Raw genomic sequence first — 18,471 nt, 5'->3', positions numbered from 1 at the left:
GGTAAAAGGTTCATCCAGTTTGTTTTTTCTATTTTGATTCAGGTAAAGGAGCAGAGAAACAGTCAGAAGCAAATGGCAAAAATTTTCCAATAGATTGTTTTACCAACCTGAAATCACCTAGCAGTTGTTTCAGGTAGGTGAAACAACTGTTAACCAGTTATTCAGAGAACCGTTCAGGTAGGCTCAGTACCTGAACGGTTCTCTGAGTAATGATGGATATCTCTGAGTAATGATGGATATTCTTACTACATAGATTAAAAACAGTGGATTTTAAATCAGATCTTGGTTATAAAAAAAAAAACATTTTTCTAAATGTTTATTATTCCAGTGAAGTGAGAGGCAGCAGAGGAGGAAAAGTTTTTCTGCCTGTCGGTTCAGACACCTCAGACAAGAGACACCTTAGACGCGTCTCTTGTCCTCCACTGTGGCAGGAAATGGTTAAAGGTGGATCAGAACCTGAACCACGTGGTTTACAGGCAACAGATCACTACCTCTGCCAGTTCCAGGAAGCTGCTGACTGAGCCAATCAGCACAGCAGCATTTTAGCTTCTTTAACCCATTTTATCATGATCATGAAAAAATAGATCAGATTTTATGATAATAAAAAAAATTAAAAATGTGATTAATTTTTTTTGCATTTTTTTTCTCATCTTTCTACCAATTTTCTGAAGCTCCCCCACCGCCTCCTGGAGGCCCTCCAGGGGCACACGGCCCCCACTTTGATTCATTCAATAATGGACTGTCTTTCAGTCCATTGACTTTATAATCTGGAGTTCTTGTGTCGACCAGAAGGTGGAGCTACAGTCTGACTCAGCCATGAGTCTGCAGACAGAACAACCTGAGATCATGCTGCAGCTGCTCATACACAAACACACACACACTGGGAGTTCCATGATAAACTTTCTGTAACCTCTGATGTCACCTCTACACTGCGCTGTGATTGGTCCTCTGCATACTCCTAAAAAGCAGCGGACCATGAGGAGATGTCCCACAGCAGCAGACGTCTGGGAAGGACTGAGGGACACACAGCAGGATTCTATCTGCAGCGTCCAGCACAGTAAGTCACGTTCCGTTCAGATTATCTTCAGGATTCAGAAACTTCCTATTTCCTCAGAAAACAGCAGAAAGAGACCAGAAACACTCAGCTGGTCAGCTGGCAGCAGAAACAGTTGCTCCTGTTTCAAACAGGAACTGGAGCAAAGGTAGCTTATTCCTGATGTTGCAGGCGGTGAACTGATTATAACGAACAGCTGTAACCTGTCTGGTGATGTGATAACCAGAGGTCAGAGGTCACAGTGTCAGGTGGGATTGGAAACACTGAAGCAGTTTTTTGTGTCATGTGACCCAGTCCAGGTCTCTGCAGAACAAGGACAAACTGTATCTAAATTTATCCTCAGTGAAATAAAACCTGAGTTTCACTTTGAGTCGGCGCTGGTTCCCTTCAGCCTGTTGACCCGGCAGAACTCTGACCCGGCAACTTCCTGGAAACCAGCCGAACAGAACCAGCTTTCCTGTAAACCTCTCTGGTTCCGATCCAGCCTGCCGGTTCTGATCTAGTCTGCTGCTCCATCTTTAACGTTTGGAGGCTCTTTGGCCATTTCCATTTATCATAGAAACTATTCTGTTGTAGGGTTGCCCCCTTTCAGAAATAACAATAAGGGACGTCCACCATGACGTGTGGTTCTACTCTCATGTTGTGGGACGAACGCTGAAGTGATACATTATTTTATGGTGGTATTTTTTGTTTTTAAAAAGTAATCCATAGAGCAGTCATTCATACATAGAGTATTCCAAAATTGTACTCCAATTAGAGTAGCATACCTTAAACACGCTTAATTAAGCAAGTGTAAAACATATATTGGTAAACTGCTCAAGTACTGAGCAACTGATCGTAACAACTGATTTAATAATCAAAATGTATCCTCAGACAGCCAAAAGTATAAAAGTTATGTGAACATTTTGGTACTTTAAATAATATTACCAGAATAATTTATACAAAAAAGGAGTTAGGTTTGGAGGCTGGTTCTGGAACAAATTCACCATGAGGGCCAAGATAGTCAGACAAACAAAAAAAAACAAACAGAGCAATATTTCATCATTAGATATAATAAGTGTCAAGTTAATATTTCCTGTGTTTTATTTTGGTCATTATTGTTACAATTAGTTTTAATATGTGTGTGATAGAAGTGTCTATCGGACATTTATAGAAATATGGAACAAATCGCGTCCCGTATCAGTTCAATACGGGACGCAACATTTAACAGCCAAAAACGGGATGATTCCGTATTTTACGGGACGGGTGGCAACCCTATTCTGTCGTTAATAAATTACAAATAAAATTAATCACGTTCTTAACTAATGCTGTTTGAAATGAATAAAATGAAAGTGAAATAGTTTTTGCATTTTTAAATACATTAGTGAGTATTGTAACATTACGACTCTCCATTATTTAGCTAGTTCTTTTGCTAGGTCTTTAGCTAGTTGTTAGCGCTGAGCTCTGAAATCATGTGATTAAAACCACATTTTCAGCTGACAGTCGTATGATTGGAGCTGGAACTGGAAGCACCAAACTGTTTACCTTTGGTCACTAAATTAATTTATTGCCTCTAAATTATTATTAATAACTGAAACACAGCAGCGTTCAGCCCAGACATCCACCATGTTGGTTGGGGAGGAAGTGGCTAAATAAAGAATCAAATTACTTGTTCCCTGAATGCTAGAACTATCTTAACTAATAGTTCTTCACTCTGTTATGTATACGTCACCTCAAAACATCACCTGAAAACAAACAAAATGTTATAGTGTTTCTTCTGACTGAATTTAGCGTTTTAAGTTGTGTTGTGTAATTTTTTATTTCAGTCTAAAATACCACAATGTGAACAGTCTGAAATGAATAAGTTTTGATTCTTACTCATTGGGCAGCAATTTATTACCAAATACTTTTTAACTGGAGGGATTTCTTGGTTTAACTTTTAGCTGAGTGGAATGGTGCTGCTGCGTTCTTCACCTCTGAATGTTTCACATCCTGTTTCTTCTGTTTACCTCATGCTTTCCTCCTTCAGCGGGGAAATAAACACTCTAAAGTTGGGCATCCGCTGACAGGAAGACATTTTTTAAACTAACCTTGAGCAATAAGTGGGGGTGTCAGAGAGATCCTGGATGGAAAATCTTCCTCTAGACCTTTTAATCAGATGTTGTTCATCCAGGAGTAACTAGAACTTCGACTGGGCCCAAAGTGGCAAAAGTACCTCAATTTAGTCAAGTTAGATGAAAGAGCAATAACTGATCAGTGCCTTAACAAACAGCTGCATTTTCCAAATAATTCACAGAAGACAGAAAATAATTTTCTTGAATCAAAAATAGGTTTGTACTTATAAACATATGCTGCGTAAGAATAGGCCACTGCTGCCACCTGCTGTTTTGATGGAGAACTGCATGTTCTGGATCTGTGCTTTGCTCTGGGGTGTTTCCTCTCTGGGTTGATGTTTATATTAAACTTTTAACTTACTGACCGAAGGCAACACTACAGCATGTGAGCATCCAGTAAAGTTTGGTGTGATCATCAGCGGTGACTTCCCTCTGCCAAACCTTCTGAAGTTACTAGATTTACTCTGTAAACAAGTTGAATACAAATACAAAGTTAATCATTTTAAGACCTCCAAAACTGACGTCTCAAGCATGATGCAGTTTCTTCATGACTTCAACTACAACATTTAGCAAAAGATTCAAAAAGTAAAATTTGTCATAAGGACTAAAGGCAGAGCTTATTAATGGATGTCTTAACCTTTGTGTTTACAAATGGGGTCTAACCGACCCCACACACGTAAAACTTGTATCATTTGGCACAGTCCTCCACGTTTGCCTCAGTCCTCGCACGCACAAGGGTTAAGTGGATGTCTTGACTACAGTTTCTATTTATATACTGTCTTCTTATTTTTCTCTGTCTTAATCTAAAGGGTTTTGTATATTTTTGGAACTAAGATGCAGGTTTGAATGGTGGGTGCGTGAGTGAATGTAAGTGTGTATAAATAAATGTTTACAATGTTAAGTTTGTTGTTTGTAAGTTTATTGTGTCCTAACAGAGAAAATTCAATAAAATATATTGGGGGGAAAAACAAAAAAAGTACAACTTGCTCATAAATTGGTGTTTTCTCTCTTTTCTCTGCTTTGCTGACTTGTTCCTGTTTTTTTGCTGACCAAAAAGCATAGAAACAAAAATAAAAGGAAAAGTTTTGAGGATTACCTTACTCATTAAACTCTTGGGGCTTTAGCCAAATCTATTGTCAGTATATGAACCTGTAGAAACAGTGCCACCTAATCATCTGCAATTAAGAGACAGTGGAAATATTTTACTTTGACATTGAAATTTAATAGAAAAATAGAACTTGGAGAAACCAACAGCTGACCCAACACTTTGTAGAATCACCTTAACCAGGAAAAACCCAGAGTCGGTTTTCCATCTGACATTTAGAGTCAGAGATAAAATTATAATATAATGACAAAATCATTCCTAACACCCGGTTGTCATATAACAATATATATGACAACCGGGTCGTTGTCGTACCATACCACGATCCATGGTACGACAACCATGCATCGTGTATGCTGTAGTTTATGGTCTCTGTTGAACACCTATCGACTTGGGCAGAAATGTCGAAGGTAAAAAGCGTTCAAATGAGTAGAATGTTCTAAAAAGACCAGATCCAACTAACTGCTGTAGATCTGAGGTGCTGCTGCTCAGCTCTTACAGCTTTTATCACAAATTAGCTTATCAGGAAGTGAAAGTCCTGACCACACCCAGACTTCAACACAAGCAGAGCACTTTGTGCTCACAACAGAAATTAGTCATTAGGCCTACAAACAAAAGGTCACAAATTTTCCATTACATTGTCAATTGGTGCCACACTACTGAAGGTTGGACTTGCCCAGGTAGGGTGGCATCAGTTGGGCACTGAGATCCTGACGAGGCCCCAGCTCAGCGATTGGTGTTGGAGATTTCCTGATGAGCTGTATGGCTGCATCGTTGTTGCCGTTGGAGTTTCTGGCTCCCGTTTGTGCTGATGGACCAAACAGCAGTCCAGATTCCCAGAACCTCTGTGGCAAACTCCGGATGTCCCTAAGAAACGACGTGTTCGAACATATCTGAATTCTAGTCATTGAAGGTCCTTCAATCGCTTTGATAAAGTGCTGAAGTTTCTCAAGAGGAACACTTGAATTTATCGTTTCCTATAGATAATCGATTCTTTGTCCTTGCAGAGCTGAGAGATGGTAATCACCATTACAGTAACCAATGAGACCCCTTACACCTGGTACCACTCTTATGAAAAAGACGAGGTAAGAGTCCAAGCTGAGATATGAACCAGTGGAAGAATCTTCTCTTGACTGTTTCTTCTCCTCGTCTCCACAGAGTGGGACAAAACTGAAGCCACATGGTACAGCAACAGGAAGATGGCCTTTAGGATTTTCGTTGTTAAAATATCCATTCCGATTGTTTGATGCTGTTCTGGACAGAGGTGTCTACCTTAGCTACGGAAACCACTCTGAATGGGACCTCCACTCTGACAATCGCATCGATGATTTCACTGTAAGAGAGAGCGATGATCGGGAACACTTCGAGCTGGTCAACAGCTCTGATGAAGTGGTTGACCGCTGTCCCAACTATGGTAAGTCTTTCAGAAACATTCAGGCTGCACATTAATGCTTTACTTCCTGGACAGGCGTGATCTGCTGTTCGTCGCGAACCTGTTTCTACTCTGCGATAAAGGGAAGTTCCAGTTAGTTCAGATATATCTCACATATATCTCACAGTTAATACTGAATGATGAACTAGATTAACTCAGCTTCAATTGTTTGACTTTATACGTGAAATGATTTGGTACATGAAGGATTAGGAGCCAACTCAGCTGGAAATCAAGAGACGAGAACGCTGATCACTGCTGAATGTTGGACTGAGAACACGATGACTGAACATCTTTCTAAACGTCATGTTTAGATCAGTGGTCATTTCTTATTTATGTATTTTAATCCATTCATCCATCCATCCATGCATGACCTTTGTCCACCATAGTTGCCTCTTCTTCTTTAGTGAATTATTTAGGCGCTTGAAAACTAAATATTTTTGCTAACCAAGTACTTAGCTTACTAAATAAAAATAATTTAGTTTGTAGTTCTGAAGAGAATAAGTAAACGAAAAACAACAACAACAAAAACAAAAACATGGCGGAAATATGACTTTGAACATGAACCCCTGATTTCTAATTAGGCTACATAATCCCAAATTACTGCTGTTAATTATTGACTGAGAAAATTTTCAAAACAGCACCCCATATTTTTCAACATCAATCTTTTTGTTAATGATTTTATTAATCTACTTTAATGGGTAGGAAATTTTCTGAATTTTTAAGCCCAAAAAATTGGACCCTTTGCCTGAGACCTATGGTAGCATTACTGACTTGATTTGAGAAAAATTTAGTTAAAATAGTTAACTTTTTTAAACCTTCTAAAGAAATACTAACCCAGAACATCCTCAGTTAGCTGTGATTAAACTAAAGAGGGTAATAAAATTCACAAGAAAATTCCTGAATTTTCTTTTAGCAAGAATCGAAGAAGAGAAACGAGAAAGAGAAGAACGCAAAAAACGGCAACAAGAAGAGAAACGTCAGAGGGAAGAAGAGGAGCAGAGGCGCCAGGCAGAGCTGGAACGAAAAAGAAAGATCCAAGAGGAGACAAAGAGGAGACAAGAACAGGAACGCCGAGAATGGGAACGTCGAGAACGTGTACGACGAGAACAAGAAAGGCAAGAACGTGAACGACGAGAATGGGAACGACAAGAACGTGAACGACGAGAATGGGAACGACAAGAACAGGCACGACTGGAACTTGAAAGGCAAAAACAGGAAAGGCAAGAACGTGAACTACGAGAATGGGAACAATGGAAGAAACGGCAAAAAGAACTGCAGAGAAAAAGGCAAGAAGAGGAGAAAAGACGCCTGGCAGAGCTGGAGCAAGCCAGGAGAATCCAAGAGCAGATTGACTGGGAGAATAAAACCTCCAAGAGAAAGATCAGAAAAGCTCAGGAAAGACTTCAAGAGCAGGAACAAGTCAAAGCTCAAGAACACCAGCAGCAAAAGACTGAAGTCCTATACCAGTTGTTGGACGATCATACAGCTTACATAGAGAGGGATGAGGTAAGGTTTGAGATCTTCTGGGTTTATCACATTAAATATGAAAAAGCAAGTTAGATTCTGGCAATAGTTGACCATATGATTTTATACTTGATGCTAATATTCTGAATTTATCTTTTATGCAGTTCAGAGATGTGCAGCAACAATTTGAAGAACTTCTGTCAAGCTACCAAATCAAAGAGAAAGAGAAGTCAAAGATGAACCTTGAAGACAGAATGAAGTCTCTCCAAAATGTGCTGATATTAAATTACCTAGAACAGCACAATATCCCCATCTGGTCACAGTGGGCTTTGGATCAGGCCACTGGATACGTGGATCTGTCCTTGACCGAGCGCTTCAGTGTTCTGGAGGCTGTGGTCAAGATTACTCTGGATGGCGAGCCTGATTTTCAGTCTCAGCACAGAACTGGACAAGACAAAAAAAACAAATTCTTTCTCAGTTTGGAAGATCAGCTGCAGATTTCTAATCCAACTCTAGCCAGACGGGTTTTAGTAAATATTCTTGAAATTACTTCAAAGTTACCAAAACACGGCAAGGAGATCCTCAGTCAAATACTTTTCAACAACATCTGGACTCCAAAAGAAATCAAGCTGTTCATTGGACGGACATTGGGCATGGATCAGGAAAAAGTCTCAAACATCCTTCACTGGGTGTGCACCTATAGGCTAAGCTGCATACTGGCTGTCACTGCACTGAATCACAAAGATCCCATAGGATATATTCGAGACTCTATATCATGTGAGGAGGACAAAGATCATGAGACTCTCCTGAGTGAAATGCAGGAAAATAACTATCCAGAAGATCTCCTGTCACAACTGGAAGACACTCTTCAGTACGTTGAGGCAGTGTTGCCCAGATGTAAAGGAGTGGACCTAGAGTCAGACTTGATTGAAGACTGTAAAAAGTGGATAGTTTCAATAGATTTTTACAATCCAAACACTGATATGTTAAAGAGCATCCTCATTGTCATGTCCATAGCCGTGAAGACGTGCACAGCCTTCATCACCTCCAGTGGAAAGAGCATTCAGGGATACTTTCCCAGACTGACTCAGCTTGCATCGTTACTGCTACTGCTGCTACAACAGTCCCAGGACAAACGAGGATGCCTCTTGGAAATCGGAACTGGTGAGGGAAAAACCTGCATCTTAGCCATGTTTGCCACCATCCAGGCGATACGAGGTACTGCGGTGGATGTTGTGACCAGCTCCCCTTTGCTTGCCATTCGTGACCAAGAGGAGTGGAAAAAACTCTATGCAATGTTTGGTGTGACCTCGTCAGCTGTTCCTCCACAACACCAAACTAAAAGTTCCTTCGAAGACCATGACAAGCTGCTTGAAGAAGCTTATTCTATGCAAGTAGTTTATGGGACTGTTTGTACTTTTGCTGCAGACATACTGAGGCAAGAGTTTGAGAAGAAAACAACTCGAGGACAGAGAAAGTTTGACTGTATTATTGTGGATGAAGTGGATTACATGACATTGGACAGTGGAGTCCAGGTGACCTTCTTGTCACATCAAGCCAGTGGGCTGAGACACCTGGAACAAGTCCTAGCAAGCATCTGGGCCTTGATGTCTACCTGCCGTCCGATAGAAATATTTGAAACAGGCGAGATCCAATGGGGATCTAGGATCCAGTACTGTCACAAGGTTGCCAAGCAAGTTGTGGTTGGCCCACAATCAGACTTTTCAGAAGCTGACATACTGTTGCTGGGTGTGAAGCTGGGCCTTTATTCTCAGGAGGATCTTAATAAAGTAAATGAAGCAGTGAGTCAAACTCAGACAGAGAAAGGCAGCTCTGAAGATCCCACATTGCAAGTCATTGGAACTATCATGGCCAAGTTGGGACATCAGCAGCAGCATGAGCTGTTCAGGGAACTTGAGACAGCAGTGCTTGATGGCGTGGTGGTGGACTGTTACTCACTTGTAAACAACAAAGCCAAGCGCCATGGTAAAGACGATTCTTCCGCAGACCCTGATGTCAGGATCCTTCTTCTGCAGAATGGATGTGCTTGTGAAATCATGTCTGAGAAATCACTCATTGAAACAACTCTTGAAAAACTGAAATCCAAAATTAGATTTTCTAGTGAGTGCTCATTAAAGTCAGTGGAGAAAACTGAGGGATATATTGTGATTCCATCTTTCTTGAAAGAGTATGTTGAGAACCAGCTGCCCATTTTTGCAGAGAATGCCTTGAGAGCCATTCAGATGGCGCTAGACAGAGAGTACATGATTGAAAAGACACCAGAGGTTGACAGGCCTGGTTTCTGCAGTGAGGACTCTCATCATTACGATGCCATAATTCCTGTGGACTTCCAGGCCAGTGGGGTACTAGAGAAAAACAAGCGCTGGGGTGAGGGACTGCAACAGTTTTTGGAGATGAAACACCAACTGGCAATTTCACAATTATCTAACGTCACAAACTACATGTCAAATGTCCACTTCTTTAAAAAGTACCTGACAGGCAAAGGGATTTTTGGAGTCTCTGGGACATTAGGGGGCAAAGCAGAGAAAGCATTTCTTAAACGGCAGTACAAAACAGCCAGTTACATCATTCCAGCTCACCGTCATAAAAAGCTTGTAGAACTGCCTGCAGTTCAGGTTTCTGGAGGAAAAACTGAGTGGATCCAGGTCATCTGTGAAACTACATGGAGAGCTGCAGACAGGGGGCAGGTTGTTTTAATTATCTGTGAGGATGTCAAAACTGCCAAGGAGCTGAAGGGTAAAGTACAGGTTCAAAAAAGACACTCTGCCAAGATCAGCATGTATACAATCAGCGAAAAGCACAACATTGAAAAGGAGACTTTCAGAAAGGGACACATCATCATAGCTACAAACCTTGGAGGCAGAGGAACAGACATACATGTTCACCAAGAAGTCAATGAGTGTGGAGGTCTCTTTGTGCTTCTCACATACTTCCCTGGAAGTCACCGTGTAGAGAGACAGGTGTTTGGACGCACTGCCCGCAAAGGAAACCCAGGAATGGCGCAGATGATACTCAACCGGGATCTTCTAGCACCAGCATACCAAGGCCACTCAGTGGAAACCATGAGACAACTCAGAGAGGAGTACGAAGTCAGACGTTTGGATGGTATGGAGAAAAATGAGCTGCTTCAAATTGAAATGAAGGAAAGTCTGTTCTCCACATTTTGTGAGTTTCTCTGTGACTTTGACAAGCATTACACAGAAGAGGAGAGGAGGGATATCAAAAAGCTGAAGTCAAAAGATCTTCCTGAGTGTTTTAGGAGTCATCATCAAAAGTTTGATTATGAGACTGCGATCAATGCTTTGAAAGAATCATGGGCCTTGTGGCTCATCCTCCATGAAGAGCACTTCAGCAGGCACGATGATATCCACCTCTTGAAAGAAAACCTTATGAAGGTGTTGAAGAACACTGCGGATCAAATCTTAAAGGGGAGGAGCAACAATTTCTACGACTACATTAAACTGGCAAAAAGCAGAACTGACATACACCGCAGCAACAAAAAGGAAAGCGACTTTGGAGCATTGCTGTACTGGCAGAATGCTGTGCAGTGTGATCCTTTCTACTGTGCTGTGGCACTTTATAACCAGGCGTACATCACAGTCAACCTGCAAAGGAGCGGCTACAAAAAGGAAGCAAAGCAGTTGTTGGAAAAAGCAAAGACTGCTGTGGATGTGTACCTGTCAGAGTCAACAAACACCATGATGTTTTGTAATTTGGCTGTGACTAATGACTTTTTAACCCACCACAAAGACAGCAACCTGCAGAACCAAATGAAAGCCAGAATGAGTGTCTTCAAATGTTGGAAAGGATACATTGAGAATGCCCTGAAAGCCCTCCAGCACATTGAGAATAGCAAAGGAGAGGCGATCTTAGAAGACTCCAGTGTTTACAGTCTGTCCAAAGACAAAGACCCCATCACCACGAATGAACTAATGGTACTTCATGAGTTTGGTCTCTGCATCGTGTTTGATGTTAAAAAGAAGCCAGAGTTTTCCATTGACGCCTTTGCTTGTTTTTGTCTTGGAGTTGTCCAAGTGGCAGCAGGTGTTCTGGTTTGTGCTCTGTCCTATGGAAGCGCCAGCCAGTTTGGGCTTGGACTCATCAGTGAAGGAGTTTCTGACATGATTCATGGCATAAAGGGGATGATACAAGGAAGCTTTGACTGGGCTGAGTGGGCAATCTCCAAAGCCATCAGCATTGGGGTGTCTCTGGTCTTTGGTGGACTGAGCAAACTCCAGGGAGCTGTAAGGGCTGTACGAAGTGGTGCCAAAGGTCTGGTTGCTGGGGCTAAATGTAGCTCCATCCTCACAGTGAAAGAGTGCTGTAAACATGCAGGGAAATTTGCTGTTCAGGAACTGGCAAAGCAGGGATGTGTTGCTGCGCTAAGTTACACTGCCAGCAATGCACTTCCAGCTGTTTTTAAAATGATTCTGGATAAGGCCTTCAGGGACAAAGTCTTTTCAATGATAAAAGCTAATAGCCGTCTGGAGTCTGCTCTCACAAACTTCATTTGTTCAGCAGTACCAAAGACGGCCATGGAGCAGAACTTCACCAACTTCACAATAGACATGAGTTGTGAGAATGAAATCCGTCTATCAGTGGACATGATGACACGAGACATAATCCCTGACCTGATGATGGACTGCACCCAGGTTGGTAAAGTTCTTGATACCCTGTCAGAGGTCTGTGGTTCTGTGGTACGGCACATGGAGAAACAGAAAGAGATGAAAGTGCTGATGAAGCTTTTGGAGTCGGCCCAGTATATCAAACTCTGTGTAGAAATCTTGAATTCATTTCCTACAGAAGATGTCATTCATAAAGCCTTTGTGCCTGGGTTGTTGAAAAGCCTGGATCAGCTGCCGCAGGAAAAGTATGACAAGGATGGAAGACACTCATTAGCTGATGTGAAAAGGCTTAAAAAAGACCTTCTCCACATTATAGCTACAAGTGTTTCAGAGTCATTTGTTGAAGCTTGCTCAAGACACATGACCTCCATCATCACCAGAACCTGCATGACTCAAATAAACAGCGCTGCTAGTAGTGCTGTTGGGAACCTACTGGGCAGGGCTAATACTCAAGGTTTCTTTGACAACCAGCTGTATAAACACCAAATGAAGGAAGCCATCCACAGACCGTGTGAATCTCTTTCAGATGAGAGCAAACAGGACCTTCATTGTTACATAGAGGAGGTTTGTGATGTTGACCGTCCTGCTTCAGCTTTGGACATCCATGTCCTTACGCAAAGTGACGCTCTCCAAGGCAAAGGGATCAGAGTTATAGTTGTGGACAAAGATAAGAAGAAGCTTTCTGAGGATTACTTTCCAGGAAAGGACAGTTCTGCAGGAGATATCGTCCTCCAACTGAGCAAAGACCCAGAAGCACAAAAACAGTGAGTAACGATTGATAATCTGATATTGACGACATTGATGTGTTTTATTCTGTTAGAGTTAATAAGTATTCATCAATTCATTTTCATATTACCTTATTCACAGTAAATGTCCTCCAAATGCACATTAATTCAATTAACTGCACTAAGCAAGATAGTCAGTTACATTTCTATTCAAATTGGTAAAAGGATCTCCAGGAAGCCAAGCTGACTGCATTGAGTCACTTCCGATGCAGCAATCTTTGGCTTGAAGTATCAGGATATTTTTTTTAAATCATGAATTACCTACCACATCTTAAATTACGTCGTAAAAACCTCAGATTACCTTCAGGTCCCCCTGGTTTGCTCTGTTAGATGGTGTTTCCAGGTAGACTCATTTTGCAGCTGTATAAAAATGTTTTGATATTTCTGTTTGTAATTTTCAGGACATTCGCAGAACGGCTTGCTGGTGAAACGAGGCCCTACAGCGGACATTTTGACATTGTGAAGCCAGATGGCGCTGTGATCCCAGTGAACTCTGCAGATATGAACTGCTTCTATCATGCTGTGGTCCAGGCCACCAGCTGCAGTACTGCTGACCACAAACAGAGGGCAGTGCTGCTTCGAAGTGAAGTGAAGCATCTGGTGAGTATGATGACATTCAAAACATTAACAAAACATAAAATGTGCTGATAAGGAAACTAAAGTATTTTTATGTGGAAATCATTTAAAAGTTTTGAGAAATACCAAACCTAAAGACTTCCAGTCACTCTGGCAGAAACTCACAGCCTCCTGCTCCTCTCACCTCCCTCAATCTCTGTTTAAAGCCTTTCTGAGTTTTTATTTTACCTTTACTTTATCGGAATAAAATCACGCTGAGATTAAAAACTTCTTTTTGAAGGGAGTCCTGGCCAAGTGGCAGCAATAAATAAAACACCAACAAGTAACAGTTTAAAGAAAACAACAAGCTATGAAAAACTGGTGCATGCTTTTGAAACTTTTACTTTGTAGGTAAAGGCACTCAGTGAGATAACATGAGCTAATTTAAAAGTTTTCTGTAGCAAGTTCCAGGATCAGAGAACAGAAAAAAAGTCTTCTCAGCCGATTCAGTCCAAGTAAAAGGAGCAAAAAGAAGCAGTCAAGGCAGAAGAGTCAACATTTCTCAGTGCAGATAGGCTGGCAGGAGTCCAGGTAATACTTAGATAAAAACTGAGCAGGACCAGTCAGAACATCCCACCTGTGAGGATGAATCAGTGTCTCTATAATCCAACACAGATAAGCAAACTGCATCTCTATATTAAAAACAACTTATTTCAAAAATAAAACCCAACTTTGATTTTAAACTTTCCACTAGACTTTCCACATTTGATTTAAATTCCTCTGGGAAAAATAAATCAGTTTATTTGTATTTGTTTCAATAACAAGTTCTAAATGTAATAAAGAGTGCTGGATAGCAGCAAAGCCTTTCTGTAATAGTTCAAAGAACAGAGTAGGAGTGGATCCAGTTCAATAAATAACCGTCATCTGCATAAAAATACAAATAAGACGCATTTTGTCCAAATTCATTTATATACGTTATGAACAAAAGGGGACCTAATATAGATCCATGTGGTACCATTGCTACATCTCCAGACAACAAATCATATTTATGTTTATGTTTTCCAGACATAAACTCTGACTAACAGACTGGATTAAGATATAGCTGAGCATCATCAGCATCACAGTGGATATTTATCCCCTGCTGTCTGATGGTTTCACCAACTGGGTGAATATATGTGATGATTGGTGGTGGAGTAAGAGGAATAAAACAAATTAATTAATGATAAATGTTGCTGGTGGAACTCAGCAACGCCACTTAGCTGCTTAGTTTATATTTATATCCCTATTGTAATTTAAAATCTCTGCTTAATTTAGCATCCTGTTGTCAGTAAAAACAAACTGAATGTAGCTTTGGTGTAAGGAAAAGTAGACATGGTGAAATGTTTGTGACGTGGCATGGTTCAGATGCTTCAGGACACAGACAAGTACGCAGCAGCTGTGAACCTGCAGAGAGGATATGAAGAAACCCACAGATACCTGGATAAATACATCATCAGTGGAGGAGGCAGGAAGACGCAGCAGGCTAGCAGAAAAGACTACAATGACAAACGAAACACAACAGACATGCAGGATTTACAGGAGCATGAGGCCGATCTGATAAAAACCTACGACCTGGGTCTGGTTGGAAGGTTTGATGAGTGAGTTCATTCTATCCAAAGATTTAAATTGGCAGCCGTCACTCTGCAACACATAGTCATCTTAACTTGATGTTTGGTTTGTGAAGCATCAAGGGCCTCCGGAGGACGAACAGACCCAACACTGATAACAACAACCAGAGCTGTCCTGTGAATGCAGATCACATCCCACCAATCAACACCTTCCAGAAAGCTCATGAGATGCTGCAGAAACCCGAGAACGAAGCCCTGAGGAACAGGCTGAAAACAAACGAGCCTAAGCTTTACGACATGATTGATAAAACCGGAAAGCGTGGGCTCTGCAGAGAGGTTCTCACCGAACATCACAAGCAGGCGCTGACCACCGGAAACAGCAAGGGCTCCCACAGAATCAGGTGAGAATGTGTCACTTCATGGCTGATTGCGGCCCTTTGCTGATGTCACTTCCTCTGTTTGCTGCAGGGAAAAGCTCGCTGAAGTTCTGATTTCTGGTGATGCTCATAAAGCAATGAAGATGTCCTTAATAGCAGCCAATCCAGAGATGTCGGAGTCTCTCCGGAGAGATGCAGGTACATAAGAGACTGATTCAGCTGCTGCTGCAACTAGCCTGCAGAAAAACAGGCCATTTCAACCAGTCGGCTAATGTTTTCTCTCTGTGCAGGAATTTATCAGCAAAACAAAAGACCTGATGTCATGTCCACCAAAGCAATCAGGACATATCACGGCATTGGAGACAGACTGCTGTTGGATAAATACTATGACATGGGAGTCATCAATCAGAGCTCTAAAGATGATCTTCATCAGTGGACAAAGTCGCAGCTTTACTCCAGGAATTCAGCAGAATATCATGAACTGCTGGAAGTGCTGAAGCTTTCTGCTAAACACCAGAAACGCCTTTAGATGTACATTTATCTAAATATTAATACTTTTCATCCTTATTTCTTTTTTTTTTTTTTTTTTTTATATTAACATTTTTTATTGAGAAAGCACGTTACAATACAATTATATAATTATACTGATTACGTTCACATTTTTACATGGTTTCTCTGTTTTCTAATTTTAAACACGTTAAAGAAGAAAAGAAAAAAAAATAATAATAATAAAATAAAAAAAAATAAATGAATAAAAATAAAATAAAATAAATGGGAGTGGCGGGGAAGCCTGAATATCAACCAATAATTGACAACACATATCAAATTAGAGCATAAATCTGAATGATACAAGGTTTACAGAAAATCAGACATAACAGGTTTGACATATTCTGTCCACTTTGACCATATCTTGTAGAAAGTGTCTCTCTGCACATTAATGGAATAAGACAGTCTCTCCAGTACATAAATCTCTTTCACTACATTTATCCAGTCATCAGTTGTTGGAGGTTCCTGTTTAAGCCATTTTCTTGTGAGGGCCTTTTTGCTCCCGGCCAGTAAAACGAACAGAAGTTTTTGATCGTTGTAGTTCAGTTTGTCAACCGGAATGTTACATAAAAATATGCATTCAAAAGTTAAAGGAAAATCAACTGTGAAGATGTTCTGTAAATGTTCATGGATTTGAGACCAATATTGCTGAATGGTTTGGCAGTCCCAGAAAATATGGAAATGATTGGCACCATCCCTTCCACATCTCCAGCAGGTAACATCCCCTCCCTGGTATCGTTTCTGCATTGGGGTTATGAAAAATCTTATAATATTTTTCCAGCAGAATTCACGCCAAACCTTTGATCTTGTTGTTGTCCATGGCATCTTACAAATGTGGTCCCAATCTTCTTCTGAAATCGTCAGACTGGCTTCTTTTTCCCACTTCACTTTAATATAAACAGTGCTGTCCTTCTTACACCGCAGGATGGCGTCATACAACCTGGAAATAGTTTTGCCTGGTTTTGATTTAGTTAGTAATATAAACGTTTCCACAAATCTCAGATTATGTAAATGTACTTTTAGATCTTTATTAAAATAATTTCTGACCTGTAAAAATGTAAAAAAGTCATCTGCACACAAATCATGTTTTCTTTTCAAGGTCTCAAAACATTGGAATGCCCCCTTATGGACGAAAGAATAGTAGCTAGTTAGGCCTTTTGAAATCCACTTCTTGAATCTATCATGTTGATTTGGGATGAAGTCCGAATCATAAGCGCACCATCTTAAAAGTTTAGAGGCATTTTCTAAACCACAGATTCTAATTGCTTCGTTCCATGCAGATATCATTACTTGTGATATAGGTTCATCTGCTAAATTAATTTTGCTCTGTAACTTTGTGTCAGCTATTATCGCTCTAATCGGTATTGTTTTGACCGTTTCCCCTTCCACATTTTTCCATCCTGCAGTGTAATTCGGACAGCACAAACACACCAAAGATCTCAACTGAGCTGCACAAAAATATTCTCGTAAACATGGAAGCCCCCATCCCCCTTTTTCCTTTTTTAATTGTAAAGTTTTGTATTTGACTCTGGCCTTTTTCCTTTTCCAAATGTATTTGGACAGCATCTTATCCCATTCTACAAATTGTTTTGACGGTATGGGAACTGGTAAGGATTGAAATAAATACAAAATCCGGGGAAGAATGTTTAATTTAATTGATTCAATCCTGGAGTGTAGGTCTAAGAAAGGTATGGCATTCCATCTTTGGATATCCGATTTTATGGCTATGTTCAGGGGGGCATAATTGGCTTCAAACATTTCAGTAAGGTCACGATGGATCACCACCCCCAGATACCTAACACTATCCGCCTCCCATTTCCATTTATAGCAATTTTTAATTTCAGATGGTGGGTCATAATTTACCGTTAGTACCTGTGTTTTGTTCACATTAACCCTGTACCCTGAGTATAAACCGAAAACTGATAGGATTTTCATTATTTTGGGGAGAACATGGGTAGGATGAGATATAACAAGCAACAAGTCATCAGCAAATAATGCCAATTTTTGCTCCCCTCCTATGGTCCTTATTCCAATTATATCCCGTCTCTGTCTGATCCACTGGCTCAATGGTTCTATAAACAAGGCGAAGAGGAGTGGCGACAAACAGCAACCCTGTCGAGTACCTCGCTCGAGTATGAATGATTCAGTAAGGTCTCCATTAATTTTGATTTTGGCTGTTGGTTTATTATACAACCCAGATATAGTATTTATTATAGATTTATCAAATCCAAATCTCTCAAGAACCTGATATAAAAAGGACCACCTCACAGAATCAAATGCCTTTTCGGCGTCTAAACTCAACACTAAAGTCTCTATTTTTTGTCTATGAACCTGATTCATAATATGTAGAACTTTCCTAATGTTATCTTGAGTTTGTCGATGTTTAATAAAACCTGTTTGATCATTATGTATTAGCCCTGGTAGGATAGTTTCAAGTCTCTTAGAGATGATGGAAGTGAACAACTTATAATCAATATTTAATACACTGATTGGGCGATAGTTGTTACAATCTAGGTTGTCTTTTCCTTCTTTCTTAATTATAGAGATTATTGCTTCTTTCCATGAGGGGGGTACAATTTTTTCCTCCATTACCCAATTAAATGTTTTCTGCAAGGTGGGAATCAAATGATCCTGCATTATTTTATACCATTCTGGGCCAAATCCATCTGCCCCTGCCATTTTTCCCCCTTTTAGTCTTTTAATTGCCGAGTGAATTTCTTCTCTGGTTATTGTGGATACTAACAATTTATTTTGTTCCTCCGTCACTGTTGGTAGCTCTAGTTTAGACAGAAAGGTATTGACATCTTGAT

General features: G+C 40.5%; 1 protein-coding gene across 1 annotated transcript; it reads left to right on the top strand.

Annotated features, from left to right (window-relative positions):
* Positions 1-865: 865 nt before the first annotated feature.
* LOC145554854 (uncharacterized) lies at positions 866-15,763 on the top strand. The gene is made up of 10 exons (XM_081615638.1): positions 866-1,057; positions 5,257-5,334; positions 5,408-5,663; positions 6,595-7,187; positions 7,310-12,555; positions 12,978-13,176; positions 14,536-14,768; positions 14,855-15,139; positions 15,207-15,313; positions 15,406-15,763. The coding sequence occupies exons 2-10, from the start codon at positions 5,266-5,268 to the stop codon at positions 15,642-15,644; spliced, it is 7,227 nt and encodes a 2,408-aa protein (XP_081471764.1). The 5' UTR covers positions 866-1,057; positions 5,257-5,265; the 3' UTR covers positions 15,645-15,763.
* Positions 15,764-18,471: the final 2,708 nt, after the last annotated feature.

This window comes from Poecilia reticulata, chromosome 14 (genome assembly GCF_904066995.2).
Source record: "Poecilia reticulata chromosome 14, P_reticulata-male-v2, whole genome shotgun sequence".
Lineage (NCBI taxonomy): Eukaryota > Metazoa > Chordata > Actinopteri > Cyprinodontiformes > Poeciliidae > Poecilia > Poecilia reticulata.
Note: the sequence above shows the minus strand (reverse complement) of the source record. Positions and strands in the feature narration are given on the sequence as shown.

Bases quoted from the DNA above. Each gene is read 5' to 3' on its own strand.
- LOC145554854 (XM_081615638.1), top strand. From the start codon at position 5,266: ATGGTAATCACCATTACAGTAACCAATGAGACCCCTTACACCTGGTAC. The intron at 5,335-5,407 runs GTAAGAGTCCAA...TCGTCTCCACAG, and splicing joins ACTCTTATGAAAAAGACGAG to AGTGGGACAAAACTGAAGCC. The intron at 13,177-14,535 runs GTGAGTATGATG...GGCATGGTTCAG, and splicing joins GAAGTGAAGTGAAGCATCTG to ATGCTTCAGGACACAGACAA.